Genomic DNA, 25,866 nt, shown 5'->3' with positions numbered 1-25,866 from the left:
CCTCTCTCTCTCTCTCTCTCTCTCAAAATAAATAAACATTTAGAAAAACTGAAATTTTAAAAAGATACTCCCAAATTATTTTGGTTTGTCATAAAAGAAGTATAATAAATGTGCACATGTATTTACTGAGAGTGATTTTAATGTTTAAACTAATCTCATACACTCAAGCGTAATAAATAATATTTTACAATTCAGAACTCCAACATAGTTGTATTTACTTCCATTTCAGTTTAGCGTTCCACTGGAACTACTTAATTATTGATCACTGATAATGAGCAAAGTTCTCTAATTTTTATACCCATAAACTATTTTTTTTTCCTTTTTCAGTAACGATGATACAAGTAATACCCATATAACTGGGGGTTAATGTGATTTAAAACTCTGGCATTAATATTAAGAAAATACTATTCTACTATTGCATCAATAATTGCAAACTATTCTACTATTGCATCAATTGTAATCAATTCTGATTACAGAATAATCATCCAATTAAGGCCTTGAGTGAAGCAAAGAAATTGGAAGGATGCTACATGGTACTATAGGATAACTAGCAAATATTCAATGTCTACAGTACTAGAAGCATATCAGAAATACCTTCAGTTTTTGAAATCCTATTTTATGATGTAATAATTATTAAATGATTTTTCCACAAAAGGAATCCAAAATTCTAATACATACATATTTATATGCGTGTGTATATATTTATATATAACTGTATATATACACATGCTGTACGCACGTGTGTGTGTGTGTGTGTGTGTGTGTGTGTGTGTATAACTATTATCTTAGAAGTATTTAAAAGGCAGCTTCAAAGTAATTGCAATATTGAAGACTAGTTCCTTATCATCAGGTTCAACTACTTTGCCATAGAGAGGTTTGGTAAAACACATTCTACCAGTATTTTTCCAAAAAAAGACTGCCTCCCTAGTCTATCTCACTGAAACTGTGACACCTCAACAGTGAACTCCGAAGTTACTTACTTAGTCTGCTAATAACAGGAAGAAGGCCACCCCAAGTGTGTAAATATTCTGCCCTGAAGCCATCCAAAGAAAATAAGAGGGTAGGAGGCGCTTCAAACCTGGGTAATGAGAAAGAAGAAAAACAATGTTTAAAGAAGCAGAAGGAGGGGGCGCCTGGGTGGCTCAGTCGGTTAAGCGTCCAACTTCAGCTCAGGTCACGATCTCGCGGTCCGTGAGTTCGAGCCCCGTGTCGGGCTCTGGGCTGACGGCCCGGAGCCCGGAGGCTGCTTCCGATTCTGTGTCTCCCTCTCTCTCTGCCCCTCCCCCATTCATGCTTTGTCTCTGTCTCAAAAATAAATAAATGTTTAAAAAAAAAACTTTAAAAAAAAAAAAAAAAAAGAAGCAGAAGGAGGATACACATCCCATGAAGATTTTTCCCTGGCACAGGGAAAAATGAAAAATGAAAATTTTTCACTGAGGTCAGTATGTAATCTAAAGTAAATTAACAAGTTCAACAAGCATTCTTACAAAGGAGATATTACATTTATATTCATATATATGCTTTTATATTTCACTATATATATATGTCATACACACACACACACACACACACACACACACACACACATATATATATACATACACACATATATCGTCTAATAGTATTTTCAAGCATTTACACCATTTTGAGCCACCATATGGAGAACATCATTCATGGTTCCTGCTATTCCAAAAGCTGGACCAAATGCTACTAAAATGTAATAATATTTTCCCAATCTCCAGGAGAATAAATGTTAGCAACAGCATTTTCTAAATTATGTTTTTATTTCCATTAAGATTTTTCCTGAACAACCACCTTTTGATATTGTCTACATGAATCTAATAGATGGTACCCCATATCACAAAAATTATACATAATATTTGTGGTTTTTAAAATTTTTTTTCTAACGTTTATTCCTTTTTTTTTTTTTTTTTTGAGACAGAGAGAGACAGAGCATGAACAGGGGAGGGTCAGAGAGAGAGGGAGACACAGAATCTGAAACAGGCTGCAGGCTCTGAGCTGTCGGCACAGAGTCCGATGCGGGGCTCAAACTCACAGACAGCGAAATCACGACCTGAGCCGAAGTCAGACGCTCAACCGACTGAGCCACCCAGGCGCCCCCATAACATTTGGTTTTTAAGTTTACTGTATTTGAAAGATGTTACTATTTAGCTGAGGAGTTTGAGATGTATTTACTACATTTAAATAAATAAACAACAAATGATCCAAAGCTAGAAATGAACAATGAGAGCATGTGCGTGTGCATGCATGTGCACACACACACACACACACACACGATGTATGTGGTGCACTAATCCAAAGGAGGCAAAAAAAAAAAAAAAACACGTACAATGATGTGCTCAGTCAAAGTGAATAACTATGGAAAACTGTTACATGGCCAAACCAAAATGGGCATGGTTCAGAAATTTTGAACTTCTAATGATAATTGGGAGACTGTAGGGAGTTGAACACTGCAGGATAACTGTAAAAAAACTTTCCACTTAAAGCTTACTCAGTAATTTAAAATTTGAGAGCAAATGCTAAACTCTTCTTGCCTTTTTCAATTCTACCTCCTCCTCAGCTTACTCTCACATGCAAACACAAAAGGAAGAAGAAAAAAATATATATATTGGTATGTGATTTCCACTAACTAGTATTTGCATCATAGCTCAGTTGGAAGATTCCAGAACCAATGCCTAGGGTCTCAATAGTCCATCACTGTATAAAATTATTTGTATTCAATCAACATAAAACATAAACAGTTTATTGTGCCATCAGGTAAATAAACTGGTATAACTTCCAGTAGAATAATACATGTTCTAACTTATGATCTTATTGTAAAGAAAGGAAGAGTTACATATCCACTACAAGGATCAACATTACAACTGAAAAGTAATGATCAATATGTAGAAGGAAAAGAAAGATTAAAAATTCACTAAGTCTAAATTTTCCAAGATATCTTGAACTTAAAAGACAGCTCAAGGCACAGGAGAGCACCCTTTGAAAAAAGTCTCTTCTGTTGGAATTTTTTGGTTTGGGTTTAGTTTTTGCTGCTGCTATTACTGTTCTTTTAAACAAAACAAAAAAAAAGTACTGTTTCATCCAAAAGAAAAAAAAAACGCCCATCTTATAAAGCAAAACTAAATTATATACACAAACAAAATAAGCTAACGTACAGCTTTAAAATGTTGAATGGTTTGGGAAAAAACTCATTACTTTAAAAAGGTAAAAATATGTTTCTGAAGATGAATAAGTCAAATTATATGAAATAGTAGCTCTCAAGTGGAGCAAAGAAAATTTACGTTACATCTTCACAAAATCTCCCCCTTTGAATTCCACACAAGATTTTTTGATGGCCTAGTATACACAAGGTACTGGGCAAAATACTTCAAGGACAAAAAGAACAAAGATGAATTATAAAACTTATGCAACATTCTCTCACAGACACATTGCTTATCCCCCGAATTTATAAGTGAACCAAAATATAAAAAATAAAAAGGAAGCTGTAAAGTAACTTGCTACAGGTTTGATTCTCAAAACTAAGTAAAGGGCCTTTCTTCTTAAGGAGAAAGACAACACACTTCCAGCGACCCTCATGAATACTAAAGACTAAATAGTCGTGGCCTCTCTTTTTTCCATTAGCTTCCAGAGTGGGGAACATTCCATAATCAACCGTATGCCACAAGTGCCCACCACAGGGCCTGACTAAAAATAACATTTAATGAACCAATGACTAATTATTACTTTTATCTTTTCAATTTGGAAAGAGAAAAAAAAAATAGTACCTTAACAAAATAGTATCTCAGAATATCATCTTACCCTGCTGGACACTTTGGCTCATTAATGTTCTCACATGTTTCTTCTACCCAACTCTTCTCTCCTAAAATATTTTCAAGAAATAAAACAAAGTGAACATATTGAATAGTGACAATAACTGTGATGCTGTGAGACATCTTAGGACAGATTCCAAAAACAAAACATGTTAACACATATATACGTAATATGGGTCATGGTTCTAGGGAAATACAATAAATACAGTAAGTTTTTGTGTTTCAAAATAACCGCCAGTTGATATCAGGAAGAAAAACAATGAACGGAAAACTAAATGCAAGACTCAAACATGTGACTGTATCTGTGAGAACTTAAAGGCATCTTTTCCATTTTCAAGTTGTTCATATTTTCAGCCAACATTTACAACCCTCCTTTTATCCACTAACATCTTCTAGTATTAAATCCTTGATGTCTTAGTTCCTCTTATCAGTTTCAAAGAACCCTGCAACTGGATGAAACCTCACAATAGCATCAGTTTACATAATACCCTATGTAACCTTGGGCAGTAATTTCACATCTACTCCTTCAACACATGGCATACATTGCCCTCATTTACATTACGAGGGAACCTGGAACGTAAAGATAGCCAGGACTACAAAAAGTGATCTTTCCACAAAGCAGCATTAAAAACGTAGCTAATATCGGGGCGCCTGGGTGGCTCAGTCGGTTGAGCGTCCGACTTCAGCTCAGGTCACGATCTCACGGTCTGTGGGTTCAAGCCCCGCATCAGGCTCTGTGCTGACAACTCAGAGCCTGGAGCCTGCTTCGATTCTGTGTCTCCCTCTCTCTCTGACCTTCCCCCATTCATGCTGTCTGTCTCTGTCTCAAAAATAAATAAACATTAAAATAAATTTTGTTTTAAAAATAAAAAAAAAATTTAAAAAATGTAGCTAATATCAAAATAACATGAAGGGGTGGCAGCAGGAGAGTGAACTACTATAGACAGAACAAGATGTGCCATGTGTAAATAGTGATTCTTAAACGACTGATGAGTACGAGATTTATTACATACTTTCTTTATTTGAATTTTACTCTAATAAGATGTTTTTTAAGTATTTTTTCAGCTAAGACAGTTGGTCAACAAATATGACTCCTAATGTAAAAAATGACACCTGTGCAAAACCCAGCTAACACCTAGAAGGATGTCGGGCTGCTGCAGAGCCCGATGGGTGCATGGGAACCTGACCTCGGCACACAGAGCTATAGTTGACACAGCAGTCACCCTTGTCCCTGCAGTCATCCGAACAGGAGCAAAGGCTTCTGGGCAATCTTTTCTCACCACACCTGAACTTGCTGCAAGTCCATATGTGTTCTAGAAACAAATAACAACAAAAGACGTGTTATGGTCCCAATTTAACACATCCGAAGTAGACACAGAACTGTTCTCTTCTGGAGCACGATCCAGGAGGGACAACGAACTATTTCATAACTCAGTTACTCACAGAATCTGCCACCACAGCGGTCGACCTGAACTAACAGACAGAAAGCATGCAAGCAACAGCTGTTATTGTTTCACTAAAGAAAACAGAACTTCATCATTTGAAAACATGGGCAAACATGGTTATTATACAATTCACATACAGATCTTGGCTTTCTCCACCAGCCATTTTCAGGGTTCTCAACATTTAATCTGAAACTGGCTTACTCCCACTTAAATAGGAAACATGTCCTATGTAGACAAACCCGAATGGAACAGAAAATATACACATTCTGACGGTTTTATCTCAAAGTGTTAAGCAGGTTTCTAAGTACACCTGGAACGAACGTGACATTCTGTGCCAGCTACACTTCAGTAAAAAGAAGTGGATGTCTAAGAACTCTTGCTTTAGCGAGCCCACACTGAAAGTACTCGTATGCTTCAAGAAGACTTTTTGAAGTGTAAGTGCAAGTTCGATCACGCAGGCTCTCGGCATACGTTAAACACAAGCACAGTTTTGCTATCCATAAAGTGTTTAACAAAGGCAAAATACATGAAATTTCTTCTCTAAGGAAATGCAAAGGCCAATTTTTTAAAAAAAAGCCTCAAGTGAGTTCAATAAATCACATTTCTAAAAGATGCAGAACTTTTTTTTTTTTTTGATCTTTGACTAGTGCCCATGACATCATCTTTTCCCCTGCGTATTTTTATTTACCTGGTTCTATACACGTCTCCTGGTAATCCAGACAGCAGTTTCCAAGGTCAACACAAGCAACATCGCAGCGGCAGTTTCCAAATGTTCTCTCAAAACAGCGACCTTTGCAACTTTTAACTGAAAATATCGAATAATGAGTTAGAAGTTTCTAATCACAGAATCAAGAAGCAAACATCAACTAGTATACATAAGTTAGATTCAAATCCTACCTTAGAAAATACAGATGGGGTAATGAAGTTACCCAAGAATCTTTTCACAAATACACATAGAAAGTGGCACAAAAAGAAAATTCTATCTCTTGTCATAGGGGGGAAAAAAAGAAGTTTTAAAATTTATTACGAACCTTACCAGGTCTGATAAGACTTCAATACTTATGGCATGGTAAAGAAAAGTCAGAATAAGGACTTGTTCTTTTTATTTTTTTTTAAGTTTATTTATTTATTTTGAGAGACAATGAGAGCGAGAGAGCGAGCAGAGGAGGGGCAGAGAGAGGGAGAGAGAATCCCAAGCAGGCTCCACATTGTCAGCAGAGTTTAATGCACGTCTCAAACTCAGGAATCATGAGATCATGACCTGAGCAGAAATCGAGTCAGACGCTTAACAGACTGAGCCACCCAGGCACCCCTCTGAATAAGGAGGACTTGTTCTGAAAGTTTTATGCTTATATAACATTCTCTAAAATTCCAAACTGCGAGAAAAGACTTTAAAAGTGATTATCTGAATATTTCAGGAGGAGAAAGAATACCTGCCCCACCGTACTCTCACTCTGGGTGTATCAAAGAAGTAATGTGCTTATGCAGGACATTCTGCAGGACTGTCCCTCCCACCATCACCTAAAGTACGCATTTCACCTTCAGATCTGGTTCCTACACTCCCCAGTCAAGGTCCAATTTCCTTTGTTTAAGCTTTTGTAAAACCTTGTCCTTCCCCTCAGTCACTAATTCCATTTGAACTAGAATATTTGGTTAATATCCCAGTCTCACACTGAACTACCAACTTCCATTCATTCATTCATTCATTCATTCATTCATTTAGAGAGAGAGAGAGAGTGCAAGCAGGGTTAGGGCAGAGAGAGAGAGAGAGAGAGAGAGAGAGAGAACCCCAAGCAGGCTCAGCACTGTCAGCACAGAGCCAGATGTGGGGCTCAAACCCACAAACTGTGAGATCATGACCTAAACTGAAATCAAGAGTCAGACGCTTAACCAACTGAGCCATTCAGGCATCATCCCTGGACTACCAACTTCTTGAGAGCAAAGTCCACACCTGCATTGTACCCAGCACACCGCATCCCTAGTGCCCAGCAAGATGCTTGACTATAGCTGGTACCAGTAAGTTTTTGTTAAATGGATAAATGGCGGATATGGAAGGAAAACTTTTAATTAAATACAATAATTTTATGTTGTATTTACTATATACCTGGAAAAAGCTAGGTTCTCATCAGATTACTAAAACATCAGGATGGTGAGGAAAAAAAAAAAAACCCACTTGTAAAATAATGAAAGTCCAACAGAAAAAAAAAAAAAAAAAAAGAAGAATGCTAGCTCCTGACTTTAGGGATCTCCTAACCCAAGAAGACACTGCCATAGAATTTAACCCTCATGACACTGGGAAAATTGGCAATTTTAAAGACATGAAATGACAACAGTAATTTCTAAGGTCAGGAATACTAACATTCCTGACCTGGGCAGGGCCAGGGAAAGCTGTTAGAATAATAGCTACTACTTGAGGCTCATTATTAAGCACCTAGTAGTTTGTAAAATACTGCGCATACTATGTTAGGTTTAGATTAAAATTACTTTTTTTAAACCTTCAGTTTTATTTTTATGTGTTCAACTAAACTCAAAGTTTAAACTCAAACTAAACTACTTCATACCTATGCCTAGATGAACATTAAAGTCTGTAGCTATTTCATCTTGTTAAACTTAAGACACTTTTGCTCTGGATAGACGGCTGACCAAACACATGAAATTACTACATTTAATTACTACATTTAATTTAAGCAATAAGTGAAAACTTAAAAATCAGTACACTTGTTTAAATGACCAATATTACAATCACAGAAGAGTTGAACAGGAAAATAATTTTTCAATTTTCAAAACTGAATTCCCGGGGCGCCTGGGTGGCTCAGTTGGTTGAGCATCCAACTTCAGCTCAGGTCATGATCTCACACTCCGTGAGTTCGAGCCTCGCATCAGGCTCTGTGTTGACAGCTCAGAGCCTGGAGCCCACTTCAGATTCTGTGTCTCCCCCTCTCTCTGCTCCTCCCCTGCTCATGCTTTGTCTCTCTCTGGCTCAAAAAGAAATAAAAACATTAAAAAAAATTTTTTTAAACTGAATTCCCTAGGAAGACCATCAGTGATTTCACATGGGGGAGAAACCTACCTCAGAGCCAAAATAAGGACTACTGCAATGTACTATGATTCAGAGTTTTGTTAGTTACAGTAATCTCATCAATGCTGGATAGATTTCTGCACTCAATATAAAGAAAAAAAATATGTAGAAGCCTAAAACTGTCATTTCACTATAGCTTTGAAACCACAAATGCTCGTAATTTTAAAAGCTGTTAGGGCACATAACGATAAATTTCTGGTTGCCCAGCGATGCTAACTGGTTACCAAGTAATCTTTCCAGGCTGCTTCAGCAACTAACTCCTTGGGAAAAAAAAAAAAAAAAAAAGTGTCCTCAGAGTTCCTGGAGAGAGTCCAGGGAGAAGGGCTCCAGGGTGCAGCACCAAAACATTTAGGCCATGTTGGCTTGTATGTTTCACTGCTCTTAATTTATTTTTTGTTGTTTTGGGGGTTTGTTCTTTGGTTGATTTTTTGGTGATAGCCCCTCCTCATTGTTTTAGGATGAAGTTTTACAACTAAATAAAACATTACATGGCTAAAATAATAAAAGAGTTTTAAGAAGACTCAAACCATTATCACATTTGCAATAACTATGGAGTACCCACAGATTAGGACAGGACACTTTTCTCAGTCACATTCTGAAGAGGACTAAGTAGCCACACACACCCATGTGTGCACGCACACACACACACACACACAGTATTTATACTGTAGTAATTACCTTCTTTGGCACAGCTTGGTTTCAGCCCAAATATACAACCAAGGATTGTTGTTAACACACAGACTGACAATACCTGCGGGGAGAAAAAAGAAAATTATATAGCTTCAAAACCCTTCTAGTTCTTCAAATGTTTCTCAACGTGCTGGGGCCGCTCTGTCTCCTGCTGTGGGTACAGGTCACGTGGATGTGCGTGCTTTGTGAAAATTCAAACCCCACGCCTACGCCTTGTGCACTTTTCAGCATGTATGTTATACTTCAAGAAAAAGTTTGCTTACATGTCAGCAAACAAATCTGTGCCATCCAGGACGAATGTTTCCAGAATTTCCCAGTTAATGCAAATGAATCTAGTCAGAGAACTTGAAATAATTAAGGGATGGAGAGAGGAAAATCAATTTACAGATTCAATTTCCTACTTGCTAATCCACAAAACGCAATATGAGAATATTAGCTGCCTCTCTGAACAGGTCAACTACACAAACCTGAACAATATTCTCGTATGCCCCATGGCAGTCTATGGGAACGGGCACTGGACAGGGTTAGGCAACTGCACTGTGGCCCCAAATGTTACCACAAACTAGTTGTGTGATTTGGGGAAGATCACTTAAGTGTTCCAGACATCAAATTATTCACCTATAAAATTAAAGGGTGAGACTATATGGATCTCTAAAAATCTTTCCAGCTCTAACATTTTGCCACTTTCTCAATTCCCCACTCTTGTGGCCTTTGATTTTAAAATAAGTACATACACCAGACAGAATTTTTGTTTGAGAATTAGAAAAGAAAGGGCGGGTGGAATACGTAGATTCGTAGAACAACCCTTAATTTTTTTAGTGGGATGGAGTTTCCTTGACAGCTCTCTGGAATCTCACTTTGCAGGAAAATCCAACAAAATACACACTCAGTACCAACTATGTGTAATGACTATGTTATGCACAGGAAAGACATACCTCAGGGAGCTGCTATTTGTGTGGGCAAGGGTAAAAATAACAGCATAAATGGCTCATATTTGGCAGGCTCTAGGAGGCACCTGCAGTTACACAGTTGTTTAAAGAAGGAGAAAGGTTGGGGTGGTTGGGGACAGGGAGATCAGAGAAGGCTCCACAAGAGAAATGGGTGAATGGGGCAGGGTGGGTGTTGGGTGCAGGCTTTTAGGAACTCACTCCCTCAAATAAAACATATCAAGTACTGACCATATATACCAGTCCCCAGGCTTAGGTACTGAATACTCAGTAAAAAAACAGACACGACCTTTGTCCTCAAGGTGCCTAATGTCAAGTGACTGTAAAAACTAAAGAGAAAGTAAACCCTAAGTAAATTGAATCAGCAGGTCTAACTTATTGCAGAAGAAAATGGGGTAAGGGAAGGGAAAGCAAGAGTGAAGTGGGTCTCAAACACAACTGGGTCTAGGTGAAACCTTTTTTTAAGGAAATAAAAAAAACCTAAGCGTACACACGTCCATTCAAATAGAGAGTCATCCGAGGAAAAGCTCGAACAAATATGCAAATAATGACAAATCGAACAAAGTACCAGAACACTAAGGGGTTCTCCTAAACCTTTTGAGGTATAAACTAACATAAACATATGAAAGGTAATTTAAAAAAAAATTAATGCTTATTTATTTTGAGAGAGAGCAAGAGTGCAAGTGGGGGCGGGGGCAGAGAGAGAGAGAGAGAGAGAGAGAGAGAGACAGAGAATCCCAAGCAGGCCCTGCACTGTCAGCACAGAGCCGGACATGGGGCTCAAACTCAGGAACTGTGAGATCATGATCTGAGCCGATATCAAGAGTCAGAGGCTTAACCACCTGAGCCACCCAGGCGCTCCATGAGAGATAATTTTTACGTTTCTATCAAAAACATTAAGAACTCTTACGGTCAATTATAAACATACAAGGAAATGAAAAAATTGCAAACCTCATCTGTATTTCCTACACTGTAATTTAAAACATGGAGGGTTAAAGTTTTCTTAGTAATAAACTTATCAAGAATAGTCTGAACAGTCTTTCTCTTCTTCTCGTCACATTACTTACACTCCATAGTGAGAAACTTTTCCGTGCCTTCACAGACCACCACATTCCTTCGCAAGCTTAGATCAGTTCCCCACGTTGTAACCTTTGCACTTTCAATATCGTCACGTATCTGCAGGAGTTCGATTAATATGAATTCTTGTGCCAGTGTCATTTCCTCTGGGACATCTGCATCCTTTTCATCACAACCACACTCCTCACCAGGGGGATAACCTCGCCATCCCCGAGTTCCTCTGGCCGCAGAGCTGGAGGCCGCTGAACAGAGGCAGTGTGAACATTCCCGCAGTTTGCTTTTCCTTCCATAACCCCATTTACTTTTGAACTGAATTTCACTTCTGGCATTATCACTTTACTTAGTTTGCATCTTTATCGGCCAATTCTCTTTCAATTATCCATTTTATAAACTGTCACGTATGTTCACCACCAGGAGACACAGAAGCAACCCACCACTTGCCCTGCTGTCTGTGAGCTGCTGAGCAACAGAAGCAGACAGTAACCAATCACTGACAGGCTTTAAAAGGAGCCACATTGGTCACTGACCACCATACGCATGTGTTATGTACGCAGTGATCTGGGGACTGAAAAAGCTAGCAGCAAAGGCTGCACTCTACGCAACTCCCCCCAGTTAATAAATCTTGGAACTGAAATTTGAACCATGTTGTTTGGGGACGGGTGTTATTTAATTAAACTGTGGTGACCGAAACTGAGCATGCCAGAGTCCTGCAAACCTGGGCTGCCTGTACTCGTACAAGTGGGCAATACAGCTGTCCAAAGATGCTCATTTCAAAACCGCTTGTATCCACAATGAACAGACATGAAAACAAACAAAAAAACAAGAACTATAACCCACGTTCATCACGTTAAGAAACTGGCTTAAAAAGTCAGTTTCATCAACACAATCTCAGGAGGTCAGCCTCAGAGATAGGCATGTCAGAAGTCAGAGAGGAAGATAAAGACAACGATAACAGCAACAAAACTGAGATAGAGTCAGAAGAAGCCAGAAGCTGAGGAGGCACCCCCTCAATCTCCTTGGGCAAGTAAGAATATCTCCAGAGAGTGAAGAAGTCTACCTTGGGCTCTGTAGTAAGGAGGGGGTGCAGGACATCCTAAGTGGGGATGGCTGCAAATATGTGGTAACAAGGGAGACAGAGTCAACAAAAGCATAAAGGCCTTCAAGCTCTGGGAGCCCAGCTGAACCCCAATACGTGGATTATAATGGACCAAGTGGCCTGGAATTCCAGGGCTGGGAATAGGGAGATGGGACAAAAAGATAACATGGCATGGGGGATGGGAAGCAGGGGAAACAGAGCAGAAAAGCTGATAAAGTCAAAAGGTGGCTGCAAAGGCTGAACAGGGTTGAGACCATGTGCACGTGGAGGTTCGAGAACTGGGAGAAGACAGGGGATCCGGTGCATGTGGAAATGGGAACCAGGGAGGGAGCAAGGAAGGAGGAGGGATGGAAGTTACGAGCCTGAAAGCAATTTCAGAGTCTGAGCGCTCTGAAGTGGGACAGTTTGGAATGGAGGTGAAACCAAAGGGAGAAACCTGAAATCGGCAGAAAACACTCCTTGGAAGCAAGATGGCCCAAAAGTCCAAGTACTTGCACTAGTAATCAGAGTTAAGTTTACACCAACAAATACAAATCACAGTGAGAGAACTTGTTTACATTCAGAAATGTATTGCCTTAAAAGACATACTCCCTCACTGCTGTAAGAAATTCAGTCATGGAGCTGTATTACCCACAACTGTACTGTCCTTCCCAAATATAAAAAAGAACTTGCCAACAGTTCTGTTACAATTAAGTCTCACCTTGATGAAAACTATGGGAAGATTTGGTGGTAAGCAAGCATTTAAATCATAAGCACGCGGGGGTACCCTGGGTGGCTCAGTGGGTCAAGCATCCGACTTTGGCTCAGGTCATGATCTCATGGTTTGAGAGTTCAAGCCCCGCATTGGGCTCTGTGCTGACAGCTCAGGGCCTGGAGCCTGCTTCAGATTCTGTGTCTCCCTCTCTCTCTGCCCCTCCCCCGCTCATGCTCTGTGTCTCTCTCTCAAAATAAATAAGTAAACATTGGGAAAAAATGTCTTTTAAATCGTAAGCATGCGTTTAAAACACACCCAGTATATATAGGTCTCTCCTCTCATTAAACTGCAACAGGGGCATGATTATTTTTTTTTTTATTACCTCTTCATTGCTAAAAAAATGTTACTTAGATTTAACTTTTATTTTATTTCTTTTTAAAATTTTTTTAACGTTTATTTTATTTTTGAGACAGAGAGAGACAGAGCATGAACAGGGGAGGAGCAGAGAGAGAGGGAGACACAGAATCTGAAACAGGCTCCAGGCTCTGAGCTGTCAGCACAGAGCCCGACGCGGGGCTCGAACTCATGGACCGTGAGATCATGACCTGAGCCGAAGTCGGATGCTTAACCGACCAAGCCACCCAGGCGCCCCTAGATTTAACTTTTATAAGATAATGCAGAGCATGGAAATGAAACAGAAGTATGACAAGAGGAACAATCAATTCTCATCTATAATCACGCCTATAAAAGATGAAACTTACATCACCTACTACTGTGTTACCCAACTCCCACTCAGGATAGTTTTTAGTAGGACATTTCAGAGCTGTGAAATCTAATTCAATTTTAATTTCTTCTCAAAGTAGATTAAAACAGCAATGTCAAAATCCACTATTCATTTTTTACCTCTATAACAATTTAGGTAGTTTTCATATTTTGATACTCTCTTAGAAACTAAAGATGAGACATTTTACCTTAGACCACATAGAGCCACCAGACATACAAGTAAATTGGCAGAATATTTTGCCTCTACGTTAGAAGACTATTGATTTGGGAGTTTCCTGCTTGTTTAGAGTACCTAAATCGTTTGGCCTTTCTTGGACATTTAATGAACCAAAAGAAATAGATATAAAGAAATCACTCCATTTTTTTTTCTCACAGATTCCCTAAAACGTATTAATACAACATGTATTATTCTTTATTGAGCATTCATTTAAATATGAGTGCCTACTTACACAGACCCTTTGCTAAAGGCCAGAGAGACAAATGAAAGCAACTCACACCCTGACAGAGAAATGAAGCTGGGGGCGGGGGCGGGGGGGGGGGGGGAGGGTGGTGGAGGGCATGAAAATTAATGATTACAATGGAGCTACAGCAGATATATGTAAAAAAATTTTAACATGCTGGAGGGCCTGGGTGGCTCAGTAGGTTAAGAGTCTGACTTTGTCTCAGGTCATGATCTCATGGTTCACGAGTTCAAGCCCTGTGTCGGGCTCTGTTCTGACAGCTCAGAGTCTGGAGCCTGCTTCAGATTCTAGGTCTCCCTCTCTCTCTACTCCTCCCCCACTCACGCTCTGTCTGTCTCTCTCAGAAATAAATAAAACATTTTTAAAAAATGTTAACACGCTAATAGCACAGTGGAGAGAAAAAAAGGAAAGAATGGTGATTAAAAGAACTTCACAAAGACAGATTTGGAGACAAAGGGATTTCCCCTTCAGTCAATAAACAAATGTTTGAGTGTCTGCAATATGCACTGTACTTAAATTCTGAGGAGGAGGGAGGGGTCCAAAAATAAAACAAAAAAAAAAAAGAATTTGTGGTGAAATCCCTAATCTCAGAGTTTACCATCCAATCAGGGTGATGACTTTAGAATTTGTTAATGACAAAGACAGGAAATGGTGAGAAGCAGCCTAAGAATTAAATCACGGGGTAGTGACAATCCATGCAATGGCACTTTGTACAAAGGCAGGGAGGTACAGAAAACCACCGCGGTCTGGGAGAAAGGAGGAGAGTGGTAACAACAATAAGCATGGCTTCTACAGTACTACGTGCTAGGCACTTTTCTCAGAGTTTTGCATCAAATCGTTTAATCTTCACATTATGACACAGATTACTGAGATTAACCCGGTTTAAGAAAATGGAGCTGCAGATTGCTGACCAGTGGCAGGGGCAAGATCCGAATTTAGGCAGTCAGGCTGTAAGCAGTGGGGCAATAGGGGGAGAGGGGAGTGCCTGAAAGAGGGCTGTGTCTTGGGAGCAGTCAGCAGGGAGCTGCTGGGGCATTAAAATATGAAACTGACATGACTGGATTTACAAATTCTTTTTTTTTTTTTTAAGTTTCTCTCTTTTGAGAGAGAGACAGTGAGAGCGAGCGGGGGGGAGGGGCAAACAGAGGAGGGGAGAGAGAGAACCCCAATCTGCGCTATCAGCACGGAGCTCAATGCAAGGCTCAAACTTACCAACTGTGAGATCATGACCTGAGTAGAAACCAAGAGTCGGACACTTAACCGACTGAGCCACCCAGGTGTCCCTGGATTTACAAATTCTAAAAAGAGTCTTTGGCAACATTATGGAAAGCTCTGGTATGAGTCCAAGAGTGAAATGAGCGCTTGGTCTTACCTGCCTCTCCTTTCTCAGGAGACGCTCTGTCCTCCTCCGTCTTTCCTCATCCCAACCACTACGGCCCTCACCATGTTCTAGGAGATCTATGTCGCTGACCAGACTGTGAGTTCCAGGGGAGGTGATTTACTTATTTCTCTATTTTCCATGTCTAGCATGGTGCCTAGCACATTGCAGACATTCGACAAATAACTGTTGAGCTGAAAATCAGCAAACTGTGACTTCATTAAACATAATTTGGGGGAAACCATAATCCTCCCCCTTTTCTTCATATGACTTCACAAAGTCAGCCAGTTTAAGTACCTTCATATCTGCTTTATATAAAGGATGCCTACAATACGTAGCCATGAAAACCTTTTTTTAGGAAACGGTATACTGCTGGATTTGGTATTCAAATGTGACAGGTGTCATATAAACGCCTATCCGATGAAGATGAATTAGCTGACCACACTGCCTATCACTCCTCTGGCCTCTGGCCAAAGCTGCGTGCCTTCTGAAAACAACTCTGTAAAAACTCAGATCGACACAGTGCTGAGTCTGCAGGGATTTCTTTTTTTTCCCCAGAAGATGAGGATTAGATACTCAGAAACTTCCACAGGAGATTCAAAGGGAGGTTCAAAGGAAATGCCGTACTCTTGAAGAGCTTTTAAGTATTACAAAGTTTAAAGTACACGTTAGAACAACTGCTTGAGTGGATTAAATAACTTTTTAAGGAAAGAGTTCTCACTTTTGCTTGGCCCTTATACCCTCTCTATCATTTTAGTTATGTTTGACTTAATTGAAGGTTTTCCCAAATGGCAGTGATATTTTATGTAATTTATATAAATGATCAAATGAAAATGAGGAAAAAAGACACCAAGCACTGAACAAGTCTATCACTTTGGGGCAAACCAAACTCAATCTCTGAGTAAAATATTAAACCTCTGAAGAAGCTGGCTTCTTCCTGGTAGAGTTTCAGGTTCAGAATGGCTAGGGTTCAAATCCCACCTCTCTCAATTCATTTTTGTCAGCATTCAACAAACATTTCTTGAGAGCCTACATGTCAAGACTGAACTAATGCTGGGAATACACCAGTGAACAAAATGATTTCAGTGCTTACATAGAGCTTACATTCCAGTGACTTCTAGACAACCACGAAACGTGTGATAAGGGAATGCTTCATATCCGAACTAAACCTCATTTTTAAAACATTTCTAATGTTTTAAACATTAGAAACATTTCTAACGGTGATAATACCTACCTTACAAAGTGGGCACAAGCTTTGAGCATAATGTACAGAAAGTGTCCGGATTGGTGACGGGGGCACAGAGGTGCGCAATAAATGACCGTTCCTACTAGGAACAACTCACTAAGAGCCCCCTATAGATTCTAACACAGCCACAATATAACCAATGGTTAAGTAAACTACAGGGTATTCTTTTTTATATGCTGTTAAAAGAAATGCCATAAATTACTATATTAACGCTTTCTTCTTCTTCTTCTTCTTCTTCTTCTTCTTCTTCTTCTTCTTCTCCTTCTCCTTCTTCTTTCTTTTTTGTTGTTGTTTCTAATTCTGCAGTAATCTGTTTTCAACAGTTGTTGAAGACCATGCAGTGGTTAAAAAGAACCCTATCCAAAGGATGCAACCGAAACAGAAAAAAGGCAAAGTAGTATTTTGTAGGGGATGGTGGTAGCAGTAATTTGAGTTATATCTATACAACAGCTCTCCAAACCATGCTAATGAAAAAGGGACCCATATATGGCGCAGTCGGTTAAGCGTCCGACTTCAGCCAGGTCACGATCTCACAGGTCCGTGAGTTCGAGCCCCGCGTCAGGCTCTGGGCTGATGGCTTAGAGCCTGGAGCCTGTTTCCGATTCTGTGTCTCCCTCTCTCTCTGCCCCTTGCCCGTTCATGCTCTGTCTCTCTCTGTCCCAAAAATAAATAAACGTTGAAAAAAAAAATTTTATAAAAAAGAAAAAGGGACCCATATAAACACCAATCTGCATATTAAAGAATACTTCAGATCCACGTTTGCACATGTAACAAAGTATGCTTAGACTGATTCAAACGCTGTGGGAATAAGAAGCTATAGAAAAATTCTGAAACACCTTAAAATATTCATATTGTTTGACTCAAAAATTACACTTCTTGCAGTTTAAGATAAAAAATTATCTATAAATATGTATTGCAAATATTTACATGTAGCATTACTTACAAGAAAAAAAATAGACACATACGCAATCTCCAGCAATTGAAAATGGCTAAATATGAAATACTTATGTAATTGAATACTATACAGCCAATAATGATGACATAGAAGAAATTTAATAGCATGGGGAAAGACACATTATTGACTATAAACTATAAATTATAAAATAAAATGGCAGTCTAGTCCTAATTTTCTGCTATACATGTATATTTTTTATAAATAGTCTTATATCTGCCTGATGGGCTCATGTGATTTTTTTTTTTCCTTCTTGGTACTTACCTTTATTTTCCAAAGTTTCCACAGTGAACCCATATGCAGGAGAACTAAGGGGGCTAGTAGATGGGTATTAGTGACCCAGAGTAAAGATTTCCCATTTTGGCATTTTAGGGATCTTTCAGCATAAAAGGCAACTCCTCCCTGCCTACATACTCTAAGCAAACTCCAATCAACAAATTCTGATTCCATTCAACCTTTTTTTTTTTTTTTTTTTTTTTTTTTTTAAGAGACAGTGAGAGCTAGCAGAGGAGGGGCAGAGAGAGAAAGGGAAGGAATCCCAAGATCCCAAGCAGGCTCAGCACCACCAGCGCAGGGCCTGATGTGGGGCTTGAACCCATGAACCGGGAGATCATGACGTGAGCTAAAATCAAGAGTCAGATGCTTAACCGACTGAATCACCAGGCGTTGCATTCAACCTCATTCTTAAATATCCCTCATTCTTTCTTTTTTAATTTTTTTAATGTTTATTTATATTTTGAGAGACAGAGAGTGAGTGGGGTAGGGGCAGAGAGACAGGGAGACACAGAATCCGAAGCAGGCTCCAGGCTCTGAACTGACAGCACAGAGCCCGACACCGGGCTTGAACTCACAGACTGTGAAATCATGACCTGAGCCGAAGTCTCATGCTTAACCAACTGAGCCACCCAGGCACCCCTCCCTCATTCTTAAATATCAGTCAACAGCCATGATTCACCACTCATCTGAGGTAAGCCTACAATATAAGATAAACAAAAAGTGTAATATCAACACAAAGGAAAAAAAAGGGAGAGGAAGCATTCATAGCATATAAGATATATAAGCATGCACATTTTTTTTTGTATAAAAAAAAAAACAAACATATAATTAGTATTCTCAGTGGGATTCAAGATTTGTGCAAATCCTCAAATCCAAAAGTCCTAATGTCAAATATCCAAGATGATATATCAAAGAAGGCTCATACTTACATGATTTTCAAATTCCAGAACACCAATGACAAAAAGACCTTAAAGGAAAAGCTATGCCAACTTCATTTAAAAAACAAAACAAAACAAAATAAAACAAAACAATAAAGATGTATAAGATTGGAGTTAGTTTTTCTTTAGAGGTTTAGTAGAACTCACCGGTAAAGCTCTGTGGGCCTAGAAAGATCTGTGTGGTAAGCTTATTAATTTCTGGTTCAATCCCTTCATGGGTTTATAGAATTATCTAGATGCTCTAATTTTTTTCTTGAGTCGGTTTTGGTAAGTTGTATTTCTTCTTGGAATTTTTTACTTCACCTACATTTTCAAATACATTAGTATAAAGTGATTTATAGTAGCCCTTTGTTATTTTTTCAGTGTTTGTACATTTTGTATTTGTGATCCTTCGTTCCTCCCTGATATAATGTGCCTTCTTTCTTTCTTGGCTTAATTAGGCTCACCAGAAATAATACTCTATTTTAAAGAATCTACTCTTTGCTTTGTCAATCTTCTCTTTGATATGTTTATTTTTTGTTTTACTGATTTTTGGTCTTGTCTTTATTTTTTTCTTTCCTTTTGTAGCCTAGGTTTAATTTTACTCTGTTTTTCTTTTAGTAAGTTATAGATATAGACACTTAGGTTATAGCTTTATAGACTTTTTTCTCTTTTAATATTACTTTTATTCTCATTTTTAAACCCCTTAAGTCATTGTTGTTTTATAAGTTCATTTAGATTTATCCAAATATTTATGACCTTATGCATTTTAATGCATTTTCCTTTGCACCTTTCATCTGGAGTCGTCTAGAACCCATTTTCTTCTACCTAAAATATATCTTTTGGAATTTTCCTGATGGCAGATTCTCTCAGTATTTGTTAGTTTATACGTGTCTTTATTTTGTTCTCATTCTTGAAAGGCATTTCTTTTCTGGATATATAATTGCAATTTGGCAATTATTTTCTTTCAGCACAGGGAAGATGTCATTACACTATCTAATGCTTTTAATCATTGCTATTGAGAATTCAGCTGTCAGTCTATTGTACTTTTGAAGGAAATAGGTCTTTTTTTAATACCTTTAAAAATGCTTACTTTTACTTTTGCATTCTGCAATGTTATTCTGTCATTTGTTGACTATATATATATATATATATACATATATGTATGTATATATATATATATATATAATTTATTCTGCTTAAGATTCAATGTGCTACTTAAATCTGAGGATTGGTGTCTTTCATCCGTTCTAGAAAATTGCCATCTCTTCAGATAGTATTCAAAATAAAAGGAAAAAATGGATAATATTAACAGGAAAATATTAAACTACAAAAAGTGACCTAGAAAGTCTTTAAAAAACCAAATAAAATTTCTAGAAATAGGGGCGCCTGGGTGGCTCATCGGCTGAGCATCTGACATTAGCTCAGGTCATGATCTCATGGTTCATGGGTTTAAGCCCTGCATCAGGCTCTGTGCTGACAGGTCAGAGCTTAGAGTCTGCTTTGGATTCTGTGTCTCTCTCTCTCTCTCTGCCCCAGCCCCACTCACACTCTTTCTTTCACTCATTCTCTGTCTCTCAAAATGAATAAACATTAAAAAATAAAATGTTTATATAATGTCTAGAAATAAAAAAATAAATTAATTCAGTGATGAGGCTTCACATCAAAAGGGACACGGTGAAAAACAGAATTGTAAGCTGGAAGACAGTCCAGAAGACATTATCTGATATATATCACAAAAAGAAAGATGACAAGAAATTACCCTTCTTCCAATTCAATATTATTTCTTCCATATTTTCTTCAAAAATAGTCAAGGCTTTTATAACCTGTGTCTGATAACACTACCATCTGAAGTCACTGCTTGTCTGCTTCTGCTGTGTGGTATTCCTGCTGGCTTTTGCTCACGGTGCCATTTTCCTCCGTGTGCCTGGTTGTTTTTAACTGTGTTCTGTTTATTGACGTTAAAGATTTTCAGGAGTTTTTAAAGCCTAGGATAAAAGTGTTTTTGGGGCGCCTGGGTGGCGCAGTCGGTTAAGCGTCCGACTTCAGCCAGGTCACGATCTCGCGGTCCGTGAGTTCGAGCCCCGCGTCAGGCTCTGGGCTGATGGCTCAGAGCCTGGAGCCTGTTTCCGATTCTGTGTCTCCCTGTCTCTCTGCCCCTCCCCCGTTCATGCTCTGTCTCTCTCTGTCCCAAAAATAAATAAACATTGAAAAAAATTAAAAAAAAAAAAAAAAGTGTTTTCCTCCAGATAGAATTTATATTTGCTCCTGCCAAAAAACATTAGAGAAACTTCAAGTTTGAGACCACCTTCACAACTTGAGGTAGATAAAGTGAGATCAACTTGCATATATCTTTATTTATGGGAAATATACCATAAATTACACAGCAGCTAGGTCCTTCACAGATTGTTCTAACTACATATAACATAATACAAATGTAATATATTTAGAACATAATTCATAGCATATAAGATATATAAGCATGCACAGCTCCTTTAAAGAATGACTTCCAAACTTTATTTCTGATTTATGATATGTTCCAGAAATACACCTTTTATATTTCTGTCTCTCTTACCAATGGTCAAGCTCATCAAATTAGTTTAAGAAATATTAATGCTTGCCTTTACTGTATCAGGGGACATCTAATATGATAACTGTCTTAAGTAGAATGTCCTTTATCCTCACAATTAGGTCAATTTTGGCACTTATGGAAACAGTGATATTTTTATTATCTCATTAATAGGTCTCAATTAACAGTCGCAGAAATCATTATAGTAATATTTATCATCTTATAGCTAGTATAGGTGCACGACTACAAGGACAGAATGAGGAGCAGGTGCTAGAACAAAAGAGAAATAGAACAGTCATTTTATGAAGCTTTCAGGAATAACTAGCAATTTATTGAACCACACACACACACACAACAACAAAAACCCAAAAAATCCCTAGGGTCTTGGTGGACAAAACCAATTGTTATCAAACCACTGCTTCGAAGAGTAACTAGAAGGACCAATCGGAAGACTAATGACAACCCAACAGAGGGGACACTATTGTGGTTCCTTTGCATCTACAAAGATCCCCGCATATGAGGCACAACTTGTTACTACTTCCTGCTCAAACCCAGCTGCTAAAGCACTTCTAGGAACACTCTATTACAAGCAAGCTAAGATCATAAGCCACAGCACTGTCCCTCAGAGACATTCCTAGTACTGTGGATTTAAATAAATAAATATAAATATAAATATAAATAATATAAATATAAATATAAACAAATATAAATATAAATAAATTAATAAATAAATCTGCTCCATGGATACCAGTACAGCACTTTCCACAAACATAAAGGGGGAAATATCAATTTTAAAGTGAGGGGTATAGGGGCGCCTGGGTGGCGCAGTCGGTTAAGCGTCCGACTTCAGCCAGGTCACAATCTCGCGGTCCGTGAGTTCGAGCCCCCGTCAGGCTCTGGGCTGATGGCTCAGAGCCTGGAGCCTGTTTCCGATTCTGTGTCTCCCTCTCTCTCTGCCCCTCCCCCGTTCATGCTCTGTCTCTCTCTGTCGCAAAAATAAATAAACGTTAAAAAAAAAAAAGTTTAAAAAAATAAATAAAGTGAGAGGTATTAAGACAGGAGTCCACAAAAACAATCTTTGAAGACATATCACAGAAATTTTGCTTGACCTTCTAAAACTCCATCATCAACACATTTTTTTACAAAACTGATTAACAGAATTGCTGAATGTATGCCACCATTTCAAACAGTACTTGCTTCTAATTTGTCAGAAATCGTGCTATGAATCTGTTACATTTTTTTAAATGGCAAACACTTCTCATATTTAGTAAGTAGGGGAAATCAAGAGCAGGCTTAGTTTAACAGACTTTATCAAAGTAGATTCTTGTTGTGAGTAAGGGGAAGTATATTCACAATGAAAAACCACACACTCTTCTTTGGAAGATTTAGGTTCTTTTTCTAGTATCTTTAAAAGAGAGAGAGAGAGAGAGAAATAAAGTCAGAAGGAGGTAGAGCAGTGTAGTAGGACACAAAACAGAAATCCTTAAATTATTACTATTTTAAATACTGGCTCTCTTAAATGCTACCATTTGTCACTCCGGGGCTCTGGGTATTTAACATTTTCCTAGGTGAGAAAGAAAGAAAATAGCAAATAGATATTTTATAACATTCAGGTCTCATAGTATGTATAGGAAAGATGGAGAAGACAATGCCCCCAGTCTAACATAAATATGTTGGGCACTGCTGATAAAAGAATATGCAGTTCAAAACAATTATGTTGAATAAACAAATTTCACATTTGGTTGAACTAGTCTCTTGGGCTGATAAAACAATGAGATTCTTCCCTTAACTAGAATTAGTAGTCCAGAAAAGAGCTTTTGGCATCTTTAATACTTAAGCAAATAGTCATTTCAACAATTCCCTGATTTTCCATGACATATCTGTCCTCATTAAGCAAGCATTTTTAGAAAAGTCTCAAAGAAAGCTCATATTAATAGCCAATAGGGCTGGTGATGATCATTGAAAAATAATCTTTTTAGGGCAGATTAAAATAAAATATCAAATTAAAAGGCTTGCTTAAGAAAACAGAAACAATGTTAGTACTTTGCCATAAACCATGAGGAAATCATTAAAATCATAACTGTTTTCAATTAAAGATATAAGTATGGCAAAATTGTGGCCCTAATCACAAAAAGAGCAATAACTCTCATGCCTTTATTTTCAAATAAGGATGTGCATTACATTTGGAGTTTTGTGATACCAAGGAAGCCACATCATCTATAGTCCCCACATTGGGATGGAATATTTTCTATGGTGCCTGATAAACCTAAAATACCTAAGAATCTACTTCTCTCTGACAATTGATCCTACCTTTATTTGGATCACTCCTGACCCCATCTCCTATACCCTCCCCTCTTAAGGAGTATTACTCCGTATATGTAAATGTATTAAAATTCTTGGGCCACCTAGGTGGCTCAGTCAGTTGAGCAACCGACTTCGGCTCACATCATGATCTCATGGTTCATGGGTTCAAGCTCCGCATTGGGCTCTGTGCTGACAGCTTGGAGCCTGGAGCCTGTTTTAGATTTTGTGTCTCCCTCTTTCTCTGCCCCTCCACCATCCACGCTGTCTCTCTCTCAAAGAATGAACAAACATTAAAACAAAAAACATCAACAAAAAAAGAGATTCTTGGCTGACTCTGGAACATAGTATGGAGGTTCCTCAAAAAGTTAAAAATAGAACTACCCTATGATCCAGCAATTGCTCTACGAGGCATTTACCAAAAGGATACAAAAACACTGATTTGAAAGGACACATGGTCCCAATGTTTACAGCAGCATATACATACACACATATACACACACACACAGTAGAATATTACTCGACCATAAAAAGGTTTGCAACAACTTGGATGGAGCTAGAGAGTATTATGCTAAGCAAAATAAGTCAGAGAAAGACATATACCATAATGATTTTACTCATATACGGAATTTAAGAAACCCAACAGATGAACATAGAAGAAAAAGAAAGGCAATCCATAAAACAGGCTCTTAACTATAAAGAACAAACTATGGGTTGTCGGAAGCGAGGTGGGGGGGGGATGGGTTAAATGGGTGATGGGGATTAAGGAGGGCACCTGTGATGAGCACTGGGTATTATATGTAAGTGATGAATCACTAAATTCTACACCTGAAACTAATATTAAACTGTATGTTAACTAAGTGGAATTTAAATAAAAATTTGAAAAAGAAAAAAAAAATTCTTGGCTGAACACAGGCCAGTGGAATAACTATTAGGCCTGTTATCATAAAAAGAACTGGAAACACCACCCCTGGAGCCTTACTTCTGCAGGCAAAGCAGAAAGGGGATCAGAAACTCACCTGAGCATATCCTCCATAGTTACAATTTTTCCTGGGATGCTGCAAGGCCTCCAGAGAGCTGAATTCTCAAGTGTCCCTTCCTACTATGTTCATTTATTTTTTTTTTCAGTTTGAGAAATAACTGACATACATCACGGTATACGTTTAAGACACACAGGACGATGGTTTGATTGACATATATTGTGAAATGATCACCACGGTTTGGCTAAAAGCCATCATCTCACAGAGATACAATAAAAAGAAAAACTTGTCCGTTTATTTTTGTTTCAAAAAGTACCAAGCACTTCAAAGGGAAGAATATCCAGCAAATCACTTCTCTAAGATCTCACCAATTGCTCTCACAGACCATTTCTCTCTGAAGTTAAAGGTCAAGGGTAAAACAGTCATTTGGTGCATTTGGTGGCTGTTTCAGTAGTAAAAAGTGATGGTTTCAATAGAGATTTAGCTCGGATGGCAACCTTCACTCCACGACCTGTACGCCCTCACGGAATCTTGAGAGGTAAGCACCTAATGAACAAGGTTTTCAGGAACAGAAAACACCTCAAAACAAAGCAGGGGTTGCTCTTCAAAAGGCTGGAGGGCAACTCCTCAGATGCAGCTTCCTGCCATGAGGGCTTCTGTTTACACCCACACAAGGATCATGCCCACCAGTGATGACAGAATTATTAAATATCAACACTCTCTTCTTGGTCTGATGGCTTATTTAACTGTTGTTTACCTTCACTTAGCAAACTACATTTTTGTGGCTTTTCTTTATGTAATCTGACTTACTTTGGTTTCTTAAGAAAAGCAATTGAGAAAAGATCTTCAGGAGCATGTTTAGTAAACTGGATTTCTATCTCTTGCCTTCTAACGAAATAAAATGACTGATGGAGTAAATATTTAAAGGTTTAATGTGAAATCACTAGAAGAAAACCATGGGCAAAATGTTTATAATTTTAGGGTGGTGAACACCATCACAAGGATGGCACAAACTCCAAAAATTAGAATGGAGAAGTTAACGTATTTGATCCATAAAAATAAGAAATGTCTGTAATGCCAAAGAAAAAGAACATCAACCACAAGAAAAACTGGAGTGGGGGAACTAGGATAAAACATTTTCAACA

General features: G+C 38.3%; 1 protein-coding gene across 1 annotated transcript in view; it reads right to left on the bottom strand.

Annotated features, from left to right (window-relative positions):
• The window catches only part of ENPP1 (ectonucleotide pyrophosphatase/phosphodiesterase 1), a 73,970-nt gene that overhangs the window by 32,620 nt on the left and 15,484 nt on the right, over positions 1-25,866 (bottom strand). The window contains exons 2-6 of the mRNA XM_043592386.1: positions 9,033-9,105; positions 5,964-6,080; positions 5,018-5,143; positions 3,820-3,880; positions 981-1,078 (exon numbers count right to left, since the gene is read on the bottom strand). Coding sequence (XP_043448321.1) covers positions 981-1,078; positions 3,820-3,880; positions 5,018-5,143; positions 5,964-6,080; positions 9,033-9,105 — 475 coding nt within the window. The remainder of the gene's footprint in view (positions 1-980; positions 1,079-3,819; positions 3,881-5,017; positions 5,144-5,963; positions 6,081-9,032; positions 9,106-25,866) is intronic.

This window comes from Prionailurus bengalensis, chromosome B2, assembly GCF_016509475.1.
Source record: "Prionailurus bengalensis isolate Pbe53 chromosome B2, Fcat_Pben_1.1_paternal_pri, whole genome shotgun sequence".
NCBI classification, from domain to species: Eukaryota; Metazoa; Chordata; class Mammalia; order Carnivora; family Felidae; genus Prionailurus; species Prionailurus bengalensis.
Note: the sequence above shows the minus strand (reverse complement) of the source record. Positions and strands in the feature narration are given on the sequence as shown.